Source organism: Trematomus bernacchii, unplaced genomic scaffold (genome assembly GCF_902827165.1).
Source record: "Trematomus bernacchii unplaced genomic scaffold, fTreBer1.1, whole genome shotgun sequence".
NCBI classification, from domain to species: Eukaryota; Metazoa; Chordata; class Actinopteri; order Perciformes; family Nototheniidae; genus Trematomus; species Trematomus bernacchii.
The window spans coordinates 1,625,077-1,647,550 of record NW_022987574.1 but is presented as its reverse complement, the minus strand read 5'-3'; the positions used below and the strand labels follow the sequence as shown (position 1 = coordinate 1,647,550).

Genomic DNA, 22,474 nt, shown 5'->3' with positions numbered 1-22,474 from the left:
TTCAATCAAGCCAATGAGCCTGATACACTCATCAGGTGGACTGAGGGACAAAGCAGTAACTCTTTGCAAAAAAATGAATACAAATTAAATATATAAATCATAACCTATACCAAGTACAATTTGCAATCACCCAACCAATGATTAATGAATTCTGATTCACGATATTGGCACATTAAACATCCAATCAAAAGTGTTGAAATACCAGCTGTTATCTTCTGTTGTCATTTAGTCTCATTTTTGCATCTTTATACATATTTTTTTAATTAGAAATGTAAAATAAATAAGTTATATTTTTAGCAGCTGTAAGGTCTAAGTGCTAACTATTGGGAATATATTAAAACAATCCTGCTATTATTTTGATGTTGACAGTTTAACTCACTGAGAGTAGTCGAATGGTTGAATATACACTATTTAAACAGTGAATTTACAATGTTCTTGACTCTTTTTTGGGGATTGTTAGCAGGATTACATTGTTTCTCAGTGCCTTCCAAACCTGTAATAAATCAATTTTCATTAATTTTCCATTTCCATGGTTACTGTTTGTTCGTTTTAGACAAACAAATAAGTTGTGTAACACATTTGATGAAAACCACATTTATAGTGCATGAGGAGGGCATTCATAGTTAATTATTATGCATTATGACTGTTTCCTGAACCACTAAATCAACAGTTATATAATATTAATCACTTATGATGCACCATCAATTAATGCATATTAATGCATTCGACTTTACCTACCACCAACAAAAGCCTTACGGTGAAACACATATGATTATATAAGCATACAAAAACACATACAATGATAACGTGACACTGCATGGACTATAATAGCATATACTATAAGGCCATTTCAAAATTGATTGTTAAGGTGTGTATAAATGAGTATTGGTTGCACCCATAAGTCTTATATGCAATTAATCAAGAGCATGTAAAAGACACTATGATTTACATATAATTGATTGATAACTGGTGATATAATTAATCCTTGAAGGTTATATATTTGTGTGAATATTGTTTCTAAATGTGTCAAAGGATCCTCAGCAAAATGAATCATTATCAAGGTTAATGGTAAAAAAAGTTATAAAAACAAAGTATTTTATTCAAGATGGAAGGATCTAGGTTTGCTGCAGCACTGGCATTTGAGCCAGATCCTGAGAGAAATGTTAGTCTTAGAGGTGAAAATCATTGTGGACGAAGAATCATATTGTTAAAAGAGCAAGGCAGGGATGCAGGAAATCATTAGTTTGGCTCAATAAAATATCCATGCTGGATGGAAACAGAGCGCTGCGCCGTCTGAGTTATGCCCCTAAACAATCGCCATAATTGTTTGGAGGCGGCCCCAATCGATAAAAGGATTATTGGCACTGACAACACATGAGTACATATCAGTGTGTGATCAGTGTCATAACTGTTCTAGTGCAACAATACATTACATTTATTATCCGCGGACTGCTATCGGGCAAGCGGAGGCCTAAAGCAATTAAAGGCAGAATCAATGCCCTGAGTCAAAACACTGTGACAGCTCTATTATCCCTAGATATAGCAGAGGCCTACTGGAGTCACATTTCTCTGCTGTCTGGTACACGCACGCACGCACGCACGCACGCACGCACGCACGCACGCACGCACACACACACACACACTTTTCTAATCCATCTTTAACTATCTGCAGTGGAGAAGATACACCGCAGCACTATCACACACATAATACACCGACCTTTCACATTTTCAACCGTGTTCCCTCTATTCTTTTCTAAGAACTATCCTGCGCTACGTCTGTCAGCATCAGACCTGTACTGTTGAAATGCTCCAATGTCAGCTCCACATCAGCACTGACAGCACTTTCATATAATCATACTCTTTAATGTGCACAGGCTCTTCTAGTCCTCTAAGGTACCCTAGGTGAACAAGATTTTGCCTGCATTTTGTTCATTTTGAAATGTAATGTTTTGCTTCATTGACCACTTTAGAAACTGTACAGTGGGCTTAACATTATTTAGGCTTTTTCCACTGCATATAGACAGTGTTTTTCATTTAAAAATGTAAATACTTGTTAACTCATTTGTATTGGCAGCATGGAAAAAGCTTTGAAAGAACATTTTATCCTTTGTAAAGGTAAAACAATTGTAAAAAAATTCCATAAGAATTGTAATAATGGGCTATTTATTATAGTGATTATGTTCAGATGAATTCTCCTAAAATATAACATAAACAAAGTCTGCATGAACACTTCTTTTGATAAATGAAATAAACTTAAACACATTTAGACACACCACAATAGCTAGTATGTAAGTACTAAGACACGTTTCACCGCTGTGAATTGATAGTAATCTTGTCATATATAATGAGAACACAGATTTAAAACACATGTGTGTCTGATAAGAAAATTCCAGCTGGCACTGTAAAGTTTGCTTAGCTTGAGGGCCCTTTTCATTGAGTGCCAGGGAGATTAATTTGCATGTCATTTAAAAAAACAAACAACTAAAGAATATAAAAAGCCTATTAAAAAACGTAGATCTCAATTTCAAAAGAGAACACATCTGCTAAAGAATAGATGCTTACAATTCCACAAACCTTCACAGATGATGTAGTATTCAAATTGTCATAGTATTCAAAATGGTGCATAGTCATGGCAAACGTGATGAATCCATAAGTCCATTTCATATTTTCTGCGAGCCCCTTTGTCCTGCATAAAAGCATCTGCCTTATTTATATTTCTCATGTTTTTATTAAGACTTTTCCTTCCATTCATCCACTATGAGCAGCCATTCAGACATCTGTCTCTCCCAGGCTGCCTGTTGCTGCTGATTTAACATGATGGGTTGCCCAGATAACCACTGATAAGAGCCGACTGCAGCCAACAGACAATGCCAAACACACTGGCAAAGCTTAAAGCGGAATCCAGCCACAGAGAATCAATCGTGGCCCAATAGTGCCTCATTATCTTGTAGAAATGCTGATATTTGACATGCAAAATGTCTTTGCATTGTTTCTCTATACTCTACTGAGCTTGTGATTGCTTTTGTCATAACAATTTTATGCCGTATTTTTCATGAATAGTTCATGAAAATCCTTTGTTTGCTATGTATTCCTTCATTTAAAAGGAAACATACATTGATAAAAGATAAACGTAAATTCATGTCTAAAGGGAAAAAAAAGCTTTTTCGAATATGTACAAAAGTCAACATGATAAAGTGTATTTCGTATACAATTACAGACTAACTCATGTTTACCTGAAGTCACACTTCCTGCAGAGTTTTTACAAAATGTTTGTCACTTCACTGTCAGTTGGCTGCATTGATGAAGTGTAGAAAGCAACCTGCTGACGATCACCTCATTCTTAAAAGAACAATGTAAGTGTGTATGTATGTAATGAAACCATGCAAAATGGTCAGTTTATTTGACTGAGCTGTTTTTGAGGATATCTTTGTTATGGTGTACTTTTTCCTTTTTCATATTTTTCTCACTTAAATGCTAAATATTAGCAAATTAATATTTTTTTCAGCTGGTATCAGTACTTAACTCATTACCCTGAAGTCGATCATCTTCATCACCTCTGTTCTACTTTTGTGAATTGTGCTACGGCATAAAACAATTACCTTAATATTCTGCACTATGTTGGCAGTCCAAAACGAAGGTTCAAGTTATTTTTTCATTGAGAGGCTTTTCTTGATACCTACAGCACTTCAAAGCAATTTAAAAATTGCACTATGCAGTTGTTACATCATCAGCAAGGTTTATCCAAATCTGCATTGTGCTGCAACTATATACGTTAAATTAAACTGTGGATTTTGACACAGTGTACGCCTACGGAATATAACAACTATACTGCCTGAGGACCCAGACCTTCAGGAGGTCCACTCTCAGCAGTGTCAGCATGTGGCTATCAGTTTGTGGTCATTCAGTAAATTCCAATTTGCACTAATGCACATTATAAACTGAAATAGTAGGGGCCTTAAAGCATCATATACACACTTTTTTATGGCCCTATTTTCGTGAGGGGTTTTGAGTTGACATCCAGTTTTTAAGGCTTTATTATTGCATGATATATTGTGCTTACATGGATCATTTTCAGATACAATTTGGACTCATTCTAGGATTGGAACTTGGGTGAAATAATTATGAAAACGTGTTGGTTTGCATGATTTGGTGAAGCTGTATGAATAGAACAATGACTAGAATACATTCATGACATTCTTTTGAAAGGAAGAGTTCAGTAAGTCATATTGCATATTTGAAAGAATGGAAGTTGGGCATGAAATTACATTTGAAAGCTACTGACAGAAATGTGAAAAGTTCTCTTTGCCTTGGTTTTAGTTATTGTCCCTAACAGGAGCCTGTCAGGCCACCAGGATCATCATGTGAAAAAGATAACTGGCAAATTGTTTCCCCCACTGCACAACAAACCATAGCAAATGTTGACGTTTATTGTTGATGCATATTGTACAAAATGTTCAATTCATAGCCACCATTACATTATGCAGATTGTAGCAGTGTATTGCATTTCTAAATTATAACCAGGATAATACGAAGTGTCATGCCAAAAAAAAGAGAACACAAATACATAATGTGGTTAAGAGTGAATTATCTCTTTATATCTGAAAATGTATTTGTAGTCAGTACCACGCCTAGAATTCACAGAGTGAAAGAAACAGCATGCCCAACAAGGGCTGACAGCTCATTTTTTTTCGCCCCGGCACCCCTGGTGGGTTAATCCAGCCCTGCTACTGTTAATTATTTGCGATGACTTCATCTTGTCCCATTTATTTCTGCGCTGATGTTTTTTACATTTTTCATCTCCCAGTGAGCTACATAGTCATGTCTGTGGAAAAACTTAACTCATACTCACTGGTGCTTTCTACAAATTGGAGTCAGTTATTGCTGCACATTTTGTCTCTGGCTCCACCGTGGCTCCAACTTATCCAGGCCATTTCAAAAGTAACTAGAGAATGCAATTCCTGAAGAAATTGCTAGTGGGAATGCTTTATGCTGAAAAGCTGATGCTGAATTGCTATGCTGAAATGTAATGTGTAAGAAGAAAGTGAAGAATTTAGATTGAAATGATACATGAACACTGGGGGCTTGAATGTGTGATGAGAGAAGAAAAGGCTTGGAAAAGCAGCAGAATATTTGAACTGCAAACTTTTGAACTAACTTGATGGCGAATGATCTGTCACCATGGCAACGGCATTTGATGACACCCCATAATACGCTTAGATGCGTTGATGGCTGCATCGTTACCAAACCTGTGAAGTTTTGGGCTGTTTGGAGTATTTTCAGTTATGAGAAAACCGTGTTTCAAGGCGAGCATTGTGTTGCCATGGCAACGGCATTTGAAGAAATCTCAAAACTGTCGCGTAGATGTCTTCACGGCTGGACTGTTGGCACACATGTGAAGTTTTAGCACTTTCTGACAATTTTCATAGGAGTTATAGCAATATCGTGTTTTATTGCAAGGGATGCGTTTACCATGGCAACAGCTTTTGAGGAAAACTCACTAATGGCACATAGACATGTTAAGGACTGGACCATTAACTGTCATCTGAAGTCTGGTGGTGTTTGGACCATTTGCATAGGTATCATGAAACCATCGTGTTTTATGGCGAGGGATGCGTTTCCATGGAAACAGCCTATGGTGAGATCTCAGATTTGGCGTAGAGCTGTTGAGGCATGGACCGGTGATATACAAGCGAAGTTTGGGGGCGATCGGACCGTGTCCATTGGAATTAAAGCGACATCGTGTTTCATGGCGAGGGATTTTGGAAACGGCATATGATGACACCCCATAATTGACATAGAGCTGTTGAGGGCCGGACCATTAACCATTATCTGAAGTCTGGTGCTGTTTTAGACCATTTTCATAGGTATCACGACAACATCGTGTTTTAAGGCGAGGGATGCGTTTCCATAGAAACGGCACATGGTGAGATCTCAGATTTGGCGTAGAGCTGTTGAGGCATGGACCGGTGATATACAAGTGAAGATTCGGGGACGATTGGACCGTGTCCATTGGAGTTACAGCGACATCGTGTTTCATGGCGAGTGGTCTGTCGCCATGGCAACGGCATTTGACACCCCATAATACGCTTAGATGCGTTGATGGCTGCATCGTTACCAAACCTGTCAATGTGACATCATCGTGTTCCATGACACAGGTGTTTATATTTGAGCTAATGACGACAGCTGTGTGTCACCAATAATGTATAAAATAGGTGGAACATGTTGAAGTCAGTATGAAGTCTCCATCAGACAGAAAAGAATAGGCTCAGACAGTCTGTTAAACTCCAGTGACCACGTCGTTAGCTCAAACACGAACACCTGTGTGTTATGACATCATCGTGTTCCATGACACAGGTGTTTATATTTGAGCTAACGAGGTGTGCAGAGATCAAAGGTTTCCATTGTTCTGAATGAGAGATAAACCTCTTACATGTGAACGTTTTGTCGAAGAACCGTAACAGATATCTGTGAAATTTCAAAACGTGTTTCTGCGATGTTGAATGTGGGAGGAGAAGAGGGCCAAAATAAGCCGGCGGAATAATACACTTTTTGTCCGTAGCATAACATATAGTTGGAATGCTGTTATCAGCATTCCCACTAAATTATGTAGACTTTTGTCTGGGTGAGAAAAGATTTCTACTGGGTGAGAAATGCATCTATTTACTGTTATCCAGCCATGGCCATTTTATATAATGTATATTGCTTTTTAGTAATTATTTCTACTAAATAGAAAACAATATAGTACATCGTTTGAATCTGGCATTGGGCATGTAATTATCTATGTGAAGATAGGTGGATAAGGGGAGTGGAAGCAATTAGAGAAATGAATCATGCCAATAAAAGTCCTGCGTTAGATCTGAGCTCCTGAGGGAAAGCATTATGGGCCATGAGTCCTGTAAGCTGAAACAAATCATCCTCTACTCTTCCTCTGGCAATAGCCTGCTATCATTATGATCTGGAGTAAAACTAAAAGCAATTCTGTCTTCTTTATGTATTGTACGGTCGTCCTGCCCTCCAAACTGGGGTTTCGTAACCTCAAGAACGTCGTTGTACTTTTACAAATCAGAAATCATGAGCAATCAAGTAATTATTTTCATTTGCGCCTCATTCCAATACAATAATTTCATCTGGCATTTAACAAGCTCACAAAAATTAAAGAATTTTAACTCTTTTTTAAAACCATTTTATGTTATTTCCTCTGTTGCACGGACAGTAATATGACTGTATGGGAATGGAGCTAGACAAGTTATGACATGCAGCCAAGGACATGGCTTGATTATATATATTTAATATTACTATTTATAAGCATTATATAGGTAATGTATTTGTCAACTGACACCACATGCAAACCATGGCTTAATATCTAATGATTCACAACATAGTATCAATTTAATTAAAGTGTTTCTTTAAGATGTGTAAAATGTACTAAATGTATTCAGCTTTTTAATGTTTTGAAATCCGTGTGCTGTGCAGGTTATAACATATTTAATTACATTATTGAATGACGGTGTGTTCTTGAGGTTATGAAACAACAGCCAAAAAAAGGACATGGTCATAAAAGTAGATTATAATCACAATAAGTAGGGGGAAAGTAAGCCAAATTAGTTCTTAATAAAAGAATCAATACAATAATTAAGGGTGACACAGTGTCAACGTGTACCGCTAAGATTAATCATGCTCTTAATGAGTTCTCTGAAATGTTTCAGGGACACTTGAGTATCAAGCTGTAAGATCTGTTGGAAGATGGATAAAGCAAATCTATAAAAAGCTTCGGTACAATATGAAATGTTTCAGAGTGGACCTTATTAGGCTTCCAAACAAGCTGCAATTGTATTAGTTATGATGGTTAGTTACGTTATTAAGTGCGATGAAGCCAGAAGTACAAATTGCTTCAACATTTTAGAGAGTTTGATGCATCCTTATTTGGTGGTGTCCGCTGAAAGGATGTGTGAGGATTGATTACCAAATACAAACAGTTAATTTTTTTGTGAATATATATTAACTGCAGAAAATGCAGAACAGTACGTGTTTGATTAACCAATACTTGACTACCCATGCACAGCATTTAGAACAAGCTTTCCAGGGTCAACTAAATATGAGTGGACATGGTTTGTGGTAAATGAAATAATTAAAGGCCATCTCAAATAATATGCATTTTTATCTTAATTATGTCATTAAAATGTTAAAATAAGTCCGATATGTTTTGCAATTTTCAGTTATTTTCCAAAACATGACATAAGGTTGCATCGTGTTTGTACATTTTTGGCATGTGTCGGCAAATCGATGTTTTTGTCATTGTTGACGTTTTTATAATTTGACTATTTTCTGAATAAACATTTACATTGACTTTAAGACTATGATATGATAAATATTAAACAGGTTGGAAAAAAGGACAACATTAATAAGCCGGTACCACTTTACAATAAGACTACCCTTATAAAGGATTCATAAAGGGTTTATAATTAGGTTATGAATTAGGTTGTAAACACTTTATTAATCATTAAGAACCATTTATAAACCAGTTCTAACATAGAAGTGAGTGAGTGTGTACTGTAGTGAGTCAACACAGGCTCACTATTTAGCAAGATGACTAAGCCTTATATTGGCTACTTAGCGAGAATCAACTCAGTGAACAACAGATACCAAGGATGCTGGCTGATGAAGAAGTAGCTGATGAATGAAGCTAGGTAGCCAATATAAGACTTAGCAGTACAGATAAATGTGGGCTCACTATTTGGCTAGCAACCGGTCACAGTTGCCCTGTTTATCTCATGTCTTATAAAAGCTTATTAATGATTTATAAAATGTTAATTGTTAATAATTAATAAATGAATTACAAACTATTCGTAAACCCTTTATAAGGGTAGTCTTATTGTAAAGTGGTACCAATAAGCCTATAATTAAGAAATTGAAGGACGACCTCAACGTGAACGCCATCATTTTGCCTCAAAATATTTATAAAAGCAAAGTTAAAAATGTGCAAAACATGATCAATAAGGATTGTGCTATGACAAAAGGTCATTACTGTGTGGGATAGCACAGCACAGATTAACAGAGCAAGCAAAGGGCTGCAATTTGGCAATGATTCCAACAATGTAAACGCAGAACAACAGAGCAGACATCAAAGGCATCGTTTTAGGCATTTGGAGAAGCCTCAGATTAAATTTGAAAAGTACTTCTCTTAGTCTGACAACCGCTGTTGTGACACCAAATGGATTCAGTTTCCTTTTGGTGACAGTGTAACAGAGGGGTCAAGAAGAACAGTGACAGCAGAGGATCAGTTGATTGAATTATCTGCAGTGACTGTTAGAAAAAAGGCAGATATGAGATCCAGCCCCCATCTTGTCTGGCAGTAGATGGGCTACACGCCGGATACTTGGACTGACATCAAAAGCAATAAAGTGACTTTGCTGTTTACGACCACGCATCTGTGACAGTGGATTCTCCACCATTCTGAACAGCGAACAAATATAATGCCACGCTTTGGCAAGAAAATAATAAGTCTGTGCGAAACAGAAGGGAAAGAAAAGTGTGTGCAGCCCAGGATATCCAACAGTAGAGAAAAAGCAATAAAACATTTTCTTCCTATTTGTGATTACAATAGAGGTAAATGGATGCTATTCCAGCCAAGGTTGACGTTGAAAACATCTATGATAAACCACAGCCAATGTGATATTTTGAATTAATACAAGCATCACATCAGGGATCAGGCTATTCTCAACATAATCCTCACTGCCATATCAGCAATAAAATATATAAATTAGAGCTTGTGCATTCAGATGAACATGAGGAAAATACTCAGTGTATATAAGCTGATTTCCATGGTGTAAAAGCCACAGCCAACCTTTACACCTCCATCATTACGCTTGTGTCATAATCTTCCTCTACTATCAAACAGCAAGGATAAACCATCTCCCTAATCCATGTTTAATTTCCTGTCCCACTGTGATGTGTTTAAGCTCTTTTTCTGCCGCTACCGGTCATTATCTCCTGCTGATTAAAGCACCAAAAGGAATACGATGGATTATGGAAAAGGATGTTTGTTAATGTATTGGCTGCAGTGAATGTATAGATATGTAACAGCAACTGTGATTGATGTGCATTCTATAGATTTTTCTATGAATCTCAGAAGTATGGTAACCATTTTCCTCAAAGCCAAAGAACAATCGCAACACTGGAACACCCAATATTTTGTTTTCCACAGTTCTTCAGTTGTTTCACTTCACTAGGGGAATATAACTTACATTGATTTGTTTGAATTTCAAATCATTTTTATTACTTCAAGTACTACACACTTCCATTGATCATGTGCTGTTCCCTTCCAGCTCCACTAGGCCCCTCTGCTCATCAGATCAAGGGCTCCTTGTTTTCTGTGCCCACAGGTGACTGAGTATTTTCTGTCCTGACTGCTAGACTGGTCTCCCTCATATTTGCAAACAATGTTAAGTGTTTCAGATTTTAGCTTAAATTCTATGGCATTTTATTGGTGCTTCATTGGCCTTGGTTTTTCCTCTTAAAGGTCACCTATTATGCAAAGTCCACTTTTTCATGTCTTTTATACATAAACATGTGTCCCCTATGTGTAAAGAGATTCTGAAAGTTTCAGTAAACGAGATTCGCTCTGTTTTTGTCATGATCCATAAAAAAACCAGTCTGAAAATGAGCTGATCAGATTTTGGCCACTTTATGATGCCATAACGATTTTTTGGCTTGTGTAACCATTAGCCAATCACCAACCAAGGTAACACCCGCCCACCTTATCACCTGAATCTCCTCCTAGAGCACCATTGTGTTCTTTTTAACCAAATATCTCACAGAGAGGTGTGGGGAGTGGCTCCTTATTTTCCTCTAAAGTACTTTAAAAGACACAGAATCAGCACTTTTGAAACGGGGCTGAAACAGAGGGGTTTATGGCATGCTACAATGCCTGATCTGTTTGGTATTTTGAGCCAAACACTTCAGTGACATGTTTTGTATATAACTGTGAACTATAATATATTGATGAAAAACAGTATAATAGGGGACCTTTAAAATGTATTTATTTATTAAATGATTTTCAAATGTTCCTGTAACTGTAAAGCACTTGACCCTTGTTTTAAGGAAGTGCTTTATAAATAAAAAAAATGTCAATACTTAGTGGATGATTGCTTATAGTGGACCTGTACACAGACACTGAATATATGAGACTGGGTCAGAACATAATCTAATGAAAAGTCTGAGAGCTAAAAAAAACTTTCATGAATGATTTTGTTTTAGTAATGAAAATGTAGGATAACAGGAGATCCAAAGTTGGCAGCCAGACAAGTAACATGATGTGATTACAGTGTAAGACATCCTTTGAGACCGGAGGGGAGATAAAAGATAAGTGCACAGTCCAGTCACTGTTTGGAGGCCGATAAGAGAAGACACGCTAAGAACACTGCAGTCAGTTAAACTGCCTTATTGCAGATTTGAGTGCGTGCATTGGAATAAAAAGCTTAAATAAGGAAGGAAACAATATTTACTCCTGAAACAATAAAACACCACTGTGATACCAATGGGGCAATAATTGTCATCTCTTTGCAAAGCATAACATCGCTCATGGGATTTAGCGTTATGATACAATACTGCCAGTAAACAGACTTGTGCATTCATGTGAGCTCCAAATACTACTGAAATGAGTCATTAAGCTAACAAGCTAGTTAGCTAACTGGCTCTTCTCCCCCTTATCATGAGCAAAATGCCCAGAAAGTCTCTGTTTTGTGAGTCTGCTTTGTTCAGGTCTTGCTAATATAAGCCTACAGAGCTGTGTTGAAGCACATGGGAGAGTAAATGAGAAATTGTTCTGCATGCATGTATGAATCTCTTTCAGATATTTCCCTAAAGGCATCCAGTATCCCTATTGCATCACCCACCTCCCATATGTTTTTTCCATCTGCTCCTCCCTTTATCCCTTCCTCCATTATCTTATTCTTCTGCAGTACTTGAATGGCCTCAACTCTGGGGTTTTTGGGCGTGTTAATACGAAGAATTCAGAAGAAAAGAGGAATAGTAACAAATATGAGCCCTATATGAACCTTTATAGAGATTGAAATGTGGGAACATGCTTTTTCTAAATATATATATGTTTTTCTTTGTTTATTTTAACTTTTTAACTACTGGGAAAATCACATTCATGTAAGATCAGACCATGGTGCGGACTGAAAAGCACCAAAAACAGGAGGACTGTCATCATACCATAAAAGAGAATTCACATTAAAATTGTGCAAATCCAAATGCAAATAAAATCCTTGAAAGAGTGAATATTGGCTTTATGACCTTCACATTTCAAAACGCATTATGTTTGTATTGCGTAACGGTCCAATGAGTCATTCCAGCACTTGGATTTTCAAAGAAGAAAAAATCATTTGAATCAGATGAATCAATAGAAGAAGCTGTGGTTTTATTTTCTGAGCTGACAAAGCTCCTTCTGTCATTCTCTTTGACACCATAAGAGTCAATCATATTCCATAAAATTCATTTTCCCCATGAGAGAATGAATGCCCTCTAAATAGAAAACTCTTGACGTATATACAATAAATGTATCATACTAACTACTAAGTGTTTTGGTATGCAATCTCTTATTCCTCTGTGCTATAGTGCCTCATTGTTGTCTAAAAACCATTTGAACACATTAATGAGGTTTACTGATGCTCTGAGTGACATGTTCTTTCATTAGCATGAAAACACACTTCAGTTTATTGTGACGCAATCCTTCAACTTTTGAATGTGTCAAATATTCCCTAAGAGCAACACATGTGGATCAATCCACCTCTAAAAATACTGCTCTAAAATTCACTTTTTGAGTAGTTAGTTACTCAGCCTTTTTTAAATTAAGTAGAAATGCGTGAGAATTTTTGACTTGATCTTTTATTCTTGCTTGTTACTCTTCTTCAGCATACTGATCTGTAAATTACATTAATGTGCTCAACACCCAAAAGGGGATATGTGTTTTCATTATTTATATGGTTTCATAACAACCCCATATCTGTTTATTAACCAGGTTGATTACTGTTTCCTGATTTACATACAGAGCTTTTTTTTATGAAGCCCATGAAGTAATTTAATTTGAAACAGTATTTGCATCAAACAGCATTTTCTCTATTCCATTGTAGACTGATTTCTCGTCACACTCTCAGCCAGAACTCAGCTTGCTTTTCAAAACAAGCCATAGAGTTTAAACACAATGGCAAACTATTTTTATTTTAAGTGATATTTAGCCTTGTAAGCTGTCAAAGAAAACATCAGCCTACCTACTGTGTTTTGGGGCTAATACAACATATCTGATGAATAATCCACTCTTTATTTCTTCTTTAAAAAAATCCTTTATTTATAATGATTTTACATGGTCAAACTATTCATCTCTAAAATAGTTTTCACATAAATGGTGATTGAGAAAATGCTTTAATCAAATGTCCTTGTTCAGAGGAGTGTCTTGGACCATGAAACATTACAAATCTTAAGCTTATAGAAATAAAGGTCCCATAATTGTATGTTGAGTAGGTTGAGTTTTTTTTATTTTGAGTGAGAAATGGTGCAGTGCAACACAGTGCCAGTTTTACAGCAGCACAATGCAGTAATGATTTCAAAGAAGCCTTCCTTCCATGACTGATGACTGTAGTGAGCCTGACAGCGAGAGGTCCACAGTCCACTAGTCGCAAATGAAAGCAGCAGGCATGATCACTGCAAGCCATTTGGAAACCATTACAATCATTACATACGTGTGTGCGCATACAGGGATGACGGGGCTGATGAGAGCAGTTACCCGGACTACTCCTGGAGCATCATATTGACTCCTGATGCAGTTATCTCAGCAAGAGTGTCGGAGGGGGCTGCAGTCAGGCAGTGATGGAGGGGTGGAGAGGCAGACAGTAAGGTCACTCAGAGAGCACGCCCGCCAATGGATTTTATGTTTCCTTGCTGTTACATCCACTGGTTTTATAAACTCACTTGTTTCAAGAGCTTAACATTGCACAGATTTCAGTGCATTTTGGTCAAAGTGTGTCGGCCTGTTTTCAGAGGTGGGAAGTAATTGAGTACAGATACTTCGTTACTGTACTTAAGTACATTTTTCTGGTATCAGTACTTTACTCCACTACTTATTCTGACGACTTTTTACTTTTACTTCTTACATTTTTAACACAAATACCTGTACTTTCTACTTCTTACATTTTCAAAACAGGTTTGTTACTTTAGTTTTAATCTGTGTTTGGTGGCGTGATCATTATTATTTAGAGTCATTGCGTGCCTGATTTGAACACGATCCATGTATCCATCATTTCTTGATCTTCTCTAAAGAAGAGGGACCAATGAGAACTTTGTAATTTTGCCGTTGTTCAGCATCGAAACATTCATGAGCTAACAATTACATTATTGTTCTATTAATATAAAGGGAGGTCAGTTACTCTATAAAACAGATGGTAGTTATGGGTACTTTTTACTTAAGTACATTTTGAAGCCGATACTTCTTTACTTTTACTTGAGTAAAGAAGTTTAGTCAGTACTTCTACTTTTACCAGAGTATTTTTAAACACGAGTATCTGTACTTCTACTTGAGTAAAGGATGTGTTTACTTTTGCCATAACTGCCTGTTTTTTATGTAACGGTCGTTTGTATTCTATCCGCAGGCCTCAGCTGATCCTATTTTCACTGACTGGCTTAGTCAAGGGCAGCCTCGCATCATGTCCGCTTACCTTTTCTTAATTCATCTCACTTTAACAGACACATCACGCCGCCTTTTAACATATCCCAGGTCAGGTATATCCAGGTTTGGATCCAGCAGCCTAGCCATTTATGCACTCCGGGCGGTATTTGAGGAATGAAATGCGGTATGAATTTTTAAACAGCACACATATGTGTCGAGTCTCCAGCATCATCTCTGATTCTTTGTGCCTTTGCTTGATCCAGCTTTGAAATTCAAACTGTCAAGGTGTAGCTTTTCTGATATTTCAGATATGCAAAGATTTTTTCTCCACTCACAGAAAGCATAAAATTGATTCCAAGCTGTTTTTATTTTGTATGCATTTATTCTCCACCGAGGTAGGAATATGAAATACAAACTCACTGAGCACTGGCTGAAAGGATTGAAACAGCTGCCTTCACAAATAAAACCCAGCTTTTCTCCGTTGTTTCCTTATTTCCAAACATAATCCCACACTAAATAGAATGACTAGTGGACAGGGTTGTGAAGATTTACTCAATAAATTGATAGTGGTCGGATTAGCTGGATAAAGAAGAGAGATCAAACTCCGGGAAATAATTGAATTCACCTCTTCAGAATAAGAGGGATTTAGGGTTTGGAACCAAAAGAGGAATTTATTAATGCATTTTTAAATTGAAAAACATGGAAATGAAGCTCTGTGTCCACCATGTGTGACATAGTTTTCCGTTATTATAATTACCTTGGAGGCTGTGTTCTGTTCTTTTTATGCTTTCTGATTCGATGATGGAGGTCAGGGCAGCAAAGCAGAAATTCACAGCCTCAGGGTATGCTAAGTGTTGGTGTAGGCATTACTTCCACCAGTGAAGGTACATTATGTTATAACCTGTGACGTACATACAGGATACACAATGATATGTGCTTTGATCAGAAGGTGGTGTTGATGAGGATGTACAATGTCCACCATTAGTGATTACAATTGTCATATTCAGGTTATCAGCACAGGATCCAAGGGAGCTGTTAGACTGTATTACATGATAGTTTGACAGAAAATCAAACAGAAGACACATTTGGGCCATTTACTAATACCTTGTTGTTCCTGCCTTCAGGTCAGTCAGTGTATTGGACATGTAATATACATTTCCATTTAGTTGTATTTGCTTATTGCTAAGTGTATTTCACATGAGTGGGAAAGTACTGAGACCTCCTTTCCCACATAACACAACGCTTTGTTTTAATTTACAACTAACTGTGTAGCTCTGTATTACAAGATATGGATTTGTTTTTTGCACTTGTTGGGCAGTCTCAAGGACGCTGGTGTTGCAACGGCTCTAAGTAAACCAGATACAACACACACACTCTTCATTCAGACTTTCATTCTCTTGCCGTGAATATGGGGCTCTGTACTCTGTATAAGACAATCTCTTGACTTTAATCTTTATTTGAAGGATTTCCACCACATCAGCTATAGGTTTTTAATATTTATTGATTTGGCATCTCAGGATAGGATTTAGCTTTTTTAAGATCATGATGATAATGGTGGTCCTTTGGCTTTACTTTCTTAATTTTTGGAAATTCAACAGGGCCGTGTGCTTTATCTGTATAAATTCAACTTTAGTTTTTTTCTTCTGACCTTATAAAAACATAAAAATGTCGTGAAAAATGAACAGTATATAAAGCAACATTACACCAATTTAGAACCTATTCTGTGCTGTATATGTTCTTGCACTATTGAAAGACAAATGTAGGCATCATTTTACAAACAATAGTACATCATATTTTATTATATTTTATAACTTTGCATTCATGTATGTGCAAACTGCATTTTGAAAACCAATATGTATAATGAAAGTAGTACCAAAACACAGTTTTTTGCATATATATATATATATATATATGTATATATATTTGTATTTCTGGGATTTGCTTTCTGACTGGATTTAACTTTTAGTTTATTCTTTTTGAATTTTAATAGAGTATATTTTAGGTTAGGTGAGCTCGTTGGCTTGGTTGAATTGTAAGAAAATGTCTTCAAGCTCAAAATAGTGTTAACATTTAGACAAACCTTGATGGTCTGGGCATAGAGTGAATGTAGCCCAAGGAATAAATGTGCAGGTAGCAATTGAGTTTTATTCAAAATACATTTGCATAACATATAAGTAGTACTCAAACGTAATTTTAGGAAGATACGGTTTGGATGCAAGTACACACTGCTTCACACCAATGGATCACCAAACATTTTGAACTACTGAGCGAAATTGCTTATAATGCCTGCCGGATTAAGCATCATTACACAACAAGACATTTTTTATGAGATTTGTGTGACATACTTCAACTTTCATAAAATACATAACTGATTTTGTATCACTTTCTTCATGAAAAGAGAGACCTAACATTCTCCCACTGAATTTGCAGAGAAAGGACTGTAGCGGATCAGTATGACAACATTCATGTCTCATTATAGTTCTCATCCAGCTCATTACTGTCATCTTGGACATTAAAGAAGAAGTATTGAACAAATAACTTCCCTTGCTAATAACTTAAAATGTCATCCTTTGAGAGCTTCTTTTATATTTGGTCCATAGCACCAAAAAACACATAGAATAGTATCAAATAACACCACATAATCATGTGTTATCACGCCCAGCGCTGACTCACTTTGTACTTAAAAAATCTGCTGCCAAAATGCTAAGTGATGACCCGTTGCCTCCACAGCAATCTGCTCATGTTCCGTAACGGCAAATGTTTAACTCACATTCGTGCTCGACATCACTCTCTTTCTCTCTGTGTATCTTCACTACATGACTTGAATCAATAACATCACGAGTGTTGCAAATGCTATCAGCAACATGAATCTTCTTTGTCATGGAGGTGTGAATATTTTGTTTGTCTCTGTGTTTGCGCATAGTTATGAACTGGCATCGTGTCATTTCTAATCTGAGAGGGGAATCACATAACAGTTGTCATGGAAGTCAGAGCCAAATAGCAGCTTTCTCTATTGACATGTTTGTTTGTTAATTTCTTTCCTTCCCTAATCCATGCCCAGTGCAGAAATAAGCACAGACGTTCCAACAGGAAAATTATTTTCTGCCAAGACAAATTAGGTTTTGTGAAAACAATCACAAATTGACAATGCTATTGTCTTCAGCATGTAGAAATATAGATGTAGCTTGGATGTTCGCCAAGATTAGCAGACTATAACTTTTCAAGGTTGCAGCTAGAAAATAATTTGAATGCTTTGGAATGGAATCCTTATCACCGTATGAATAGCCGTTGACAGAATAAAGTAGGCTGGAAAAGGTTAGAAATGACGTAGTTTGAAAATCACTCCGTTGTTCTTTTTATTTTTAGATTTACAGACCTTTCTCACCTACTAGTACACTTCAAAAGACCTGAGTGATTAATAGTATTAATGATGTTAATGTCGTGAAAATAACTGAACAGATTGTTTTAGAGTTCATTTATGGCTATATATATATATCACATTTGTATGTGTACATTATATTTTTCTAGTCTAAATCTAGTTCCCATGATTTCTTCCCCCCAAAGACAATCGAATGTGTGAAATGTGATAATGAAATATAGCTTTGTAATGTATAACTGACTTATCATTGTGTAATGCATTTTTCTGTTTAAGTCGTGGATCAAAGCTCTAGGCCAGGATGTAGATTTTGTAAGGGTTTCTTTGTGATATAACTAAAAGGCTTGAATGTATAAAAAAAAGAGAAAAAGTTAAGGTTGAATGTGAACAATTCTCAGTATATTCATTTGTAATGTTGAGAAACTGACCCTGGGTCGCTGAGAGTTTAAGATAAAATATCCACCCACCCAGCAACTCTTTCCCTTTGCTGCACTATTTCAATGTAAAACTGCTTTCTCCACGTTGTTCCTTTCATGTCGTCATTTCAAAGCTCAAACATCTCTTACTTTTCATGCTGGCAGCTTATATCTGCATACATATTTGCATTCTAAGTCATTGAGCTCACTTCCTCTAAATTTCCAGGAGACCAGCTGCTTCCCAGGCAGCATCTCTGACACAGCCTTGACTCTGTTCCCATTCTAACTGCAACACTGCAGGACAACACACACACAGCGGCTTTCATTTCAAACAGCCTTCGATGATAAGAAATGTGGGTAACAATGAGATGTCTGCATCAATAGCCCACTTCAGCCCAATATCCAAGAGTCACGTGGGATCAAACCCACATCAAAGCCTGGCCCATGTTACTATGAAAGCCCAGCAACAATGACACAATAATTAAAGCCACATGGATATCGAACCACCCCACTGCCACACTCATAGACACACACACACACATACATATCTCTCTCCCTCTTTGTCACAAAAATAGAAAGAGCCCCGTTTGATGTATGTCAGGACAATACAGCAACTCTTCCAAATCCTGACATGCAGCTACCTGCCACACAATACGTAAGAACATAATTTCCATCCATTTGAATGCAGTAAACACATTCAGCGATCTCATCCACTAAGCAGGCAATCATTATTTGAGGCGAAGGAAGCTGTCATAGCAAGCAGTAATGCAAAAGCAATACATAACAAAAATGCCAAAGCGCTTCCAATGTGTTGTTTAATGAGGCAATATACAAGAATATTCTTTGGCTGTTTTGATTCAGCCACTTTTTTATCCATTCATGACTAGTCAGGCTCATTTACTTCATTTATCATGTAATTAATATCCAGAACGAGCCCTTTTTTTCCATAGCCCTTGATTAATGTTCTTATTTTTCCTGATGGGACTGCTCTGTGCTTAATGTGTGAAGGGATTAGTTTAACTCGTTGAAGCCAGGAAGCTAAACATACCACATTATATGTGGAATATACAATGAAGTACCACATACAGATTTTAGACGGATGTTTAAATATCTGATGATAATTTGTTATAATAATGGACCTTCCTCTGAATTGAGGATAATCTAACAGTGATTCCAAAACTTATGAAGGGATTTTAACGATCAAGGTAAACATCAACTATAACTGCGCATGACATTTTCTTCATGTTAAAATATTTGAAGGTCATAACATATTGTACCTTGTGATAAAACAGGTCAATACAAAATATCAAACATGACATAGCCTTCACACACGCACGACGCTGATGTGACAAGGTGCGTAATTGCGCGGATACTTGTTGTTTACCTTTATTCCCTTTATGAGTTTGTGTGCTTTAAACTTAACTGGCATAGGAAAGGGGGGAAAGAAAGAAAAAAATAGATGTCTTGTACCTCTTCAGCATCGACCTCCTCCTCGCTGTCAGTGGGTTCCGGCGCTCTCACGAACCACCACTGGATCTCCAAATACACCGACGCGGTCGTGCTCTGGAAAGCACACGCCATTTCAATGTTTTGTCCCTCTTTAACCGTCATGTTAGAGGGCATATCCGTGAAGTGACCTGCATATAAAACAAAAAAGGGGAAAGGGGAGGGGGGGGGGGGGGGCAGTTGTGTGATTTATACCGCAGATAAATTCAAATGAATTAATCACTTAAATGGTCTGCTTGTGAATGTGGCCGGTGACAGCAGCTGTGTTACTGAAACCAAGCGCTTGATAAAGACGTGTGCTTGTTTTAATTGAAGGAGACACCCCCCACCCCCCCCCCGCCTCCTCCCCCAAACACTCACGGAGCATCTTCATGGGAAATGTAACCAAGGCACTGTCGCACCAAAGATAATCTAACCAGTTACTTCATTACGAGCAGGTTGGGATTTGTATGGGAGTTGTTTTCATTCTGTGGCCGTTTTCGTGCTATCTGTGACCACGATTAAAAACGAAACACATTGAACTATAGGGCAAACAGAAGAAAGTATAAAGGTAAATATACAAGCAGTAATAAATAATATGCTTGAAGGAAGCGAAAGGGGTTACGTTTAGGAGAGGTGGCGACGATAGAAAGATTTGAGAGGATATCCGTGCATGCAAACTTCCATACCAAACCATCGTTCTAATTCTGCACAAGGAGCTACAGCCAGGCAATACATATCTCGGTTTGTGGGCACTTATTATCAGATATTTTGAAATGTGGCTGTGAGTGGTGAAAAAAGCACAGAAGCAGTTTGAAAGTGTTAATCTCAGTCCTTTCAGCACCAAGGACAACCGCATGCAGCAGCTGTCCGTGGTGCTGAAATCACCGGAAGACCGCGCACTTTTTATGCTATTAGAATAAGTATATTTCTTAAGCAGCGAATGAATTTCATGCTGTGAAAATGGGAGAGAAAACAGCCACCCGCTCCTTTCGACACTATATAGAACGACTTGATTTCAAACAATCAACAGTTGCATTGTTCGTCATCGACGGGTAAAAAACGAAACGTTCTACACCTTTCATTGTGAGCTTGCTTATCCCTTTTATGAGCTTGTTCCAGTCCATCTCACGTGAAACATGTTCCCCTAAACAACCCCATTTGCTTTTCCGGAAAGACTGCGCACTTTTAGCACTTTGTACGGAGCCTACCATGCAGGGCAGCGAGCTCGACACGATGACACTGAGATGGAGTGTTCGTTACGAAAATATGCAGTTCTTACCTTCCAAGGAGAATCCGAATTGCACGCAAAATCCGGCTAAGAAAACAAATCCAACAGTATCATGAGAGGTCCACATCATTCCAAGATAGAAAGGTTGCTTTTTTTACATCAGCCGAAAGGGGGTAAAAGGCGAACGCTTCCAAAATAAATTGCCAAAATCAAACAGTTGCTGGGCTGGTGTGTTTAAATGGAGATTGCCGAAGGTGGAACATGCTGCAAAACTACAGCTCGTCGTTGATGAAGTTCTTTTTTCCGTTCTCTGTGCCTCTGCAGGAGATACTGTCGACTGCTTGGCTGTACTGAAGTCTGTACAATAACCGGGCTGCGGGCTTCGTCTGCGCTACCGGAGAGACGTCAGTCTAGTGGATCACTGTGGCATCCACACACTCCACACCTCTGCGAATCTGGTGCTCATCCGACCCCCTTACTGTCACCTTGACCGCTTTATTTTAAAATTACAAAGTGCATTTTAGCGTCAAACACAAATGCGCATGTAGGAGCTTTATTTTTGCACTGATTCAATTACGAGCGCGGAAATATTTGTTTATTGTGCTTCACTTTTTAAATAACATGGTGATTTAAACGTCATCCAATTGTACTAATTAGCGCCCCACACACAAACGCATAATGGAAAAACATTTCCCATCTAAAAAAGACAACATTCTTATCATAAAAAGTGTGCATATTTAGTGTGGGTGTGTCTTACTCTTGAGTGATTATGCATTCAGGACACACTCTTACCACCCGTCTCAGAGGCTATAAAACAATATTGTAGCATTAGATAGTAGCAAACAGGGAGGGGGTGGAGCAGCGACCTGGCATGTGCAGGGCAATATAGCATGTCCTGAGTCATTAAGATAGAGGAGATCCAGCCGGGATATTATTAGTCTCCTGGGCGGACTGAGAACACTTTGCCCTTTGTTGCAATGGGCCCAACATGTGCCACTCCAAATGTATGCTCTTAATTGATTCAGAGACCAATCCAGGATCATCCTTTTGGGACCAGCCCTTTTCTCTTCAATCAACAAAAGTGTCTGTGGGCAGAGGTATTTAGGTGATTAGCATAATCACTGGTCCCTGCTGCCATGTGGTTCACAGAAGATCCACAACTGTACTTTGAATATTAAACTTGCTCCTGGTAAAGGACACAATGGCTTTTTTGTGTGTTTTATTATCAGAGTCCTTTTGTTATGCTGGGCTCGGTTGGGGGTGTCAGCATCACTGCAGATGATAAAACAGGATCAATAGAATAC

General features: G+C 37.7%; 1 protein-coding gene across 1 annotated transcript in view; it reads right to left on the bottom strand.

Moving 5' to 3' along the window:
- vstm2a (V-set and transmembrane domain containing 2A) overlaps nt 1–21,535 on the bottom strand; it is a 69,802-nt gene extending 48,267 nt beyond the window's left edge. The window contains exons 1-2 of the mRNA XM_034126722.1: nt 21,222–21,535; nt 19,925–20,091 (exon numbers count right to left, since the gene is read on the bottom strand). Coding sequence (XP_033982613.1) covers nt 19,925–20,091; nt 21,222–21,300 — 246 coding nt within the window. The 5' untranslated portion in view covers nt 21,301–21,535. The remainder of the gene's footprint in view (nt 1–19,924; nt 20,092–21,221) is intronic.
- Nucleotides 21,536–22,474: the final 939 nt, after the last annotated feature.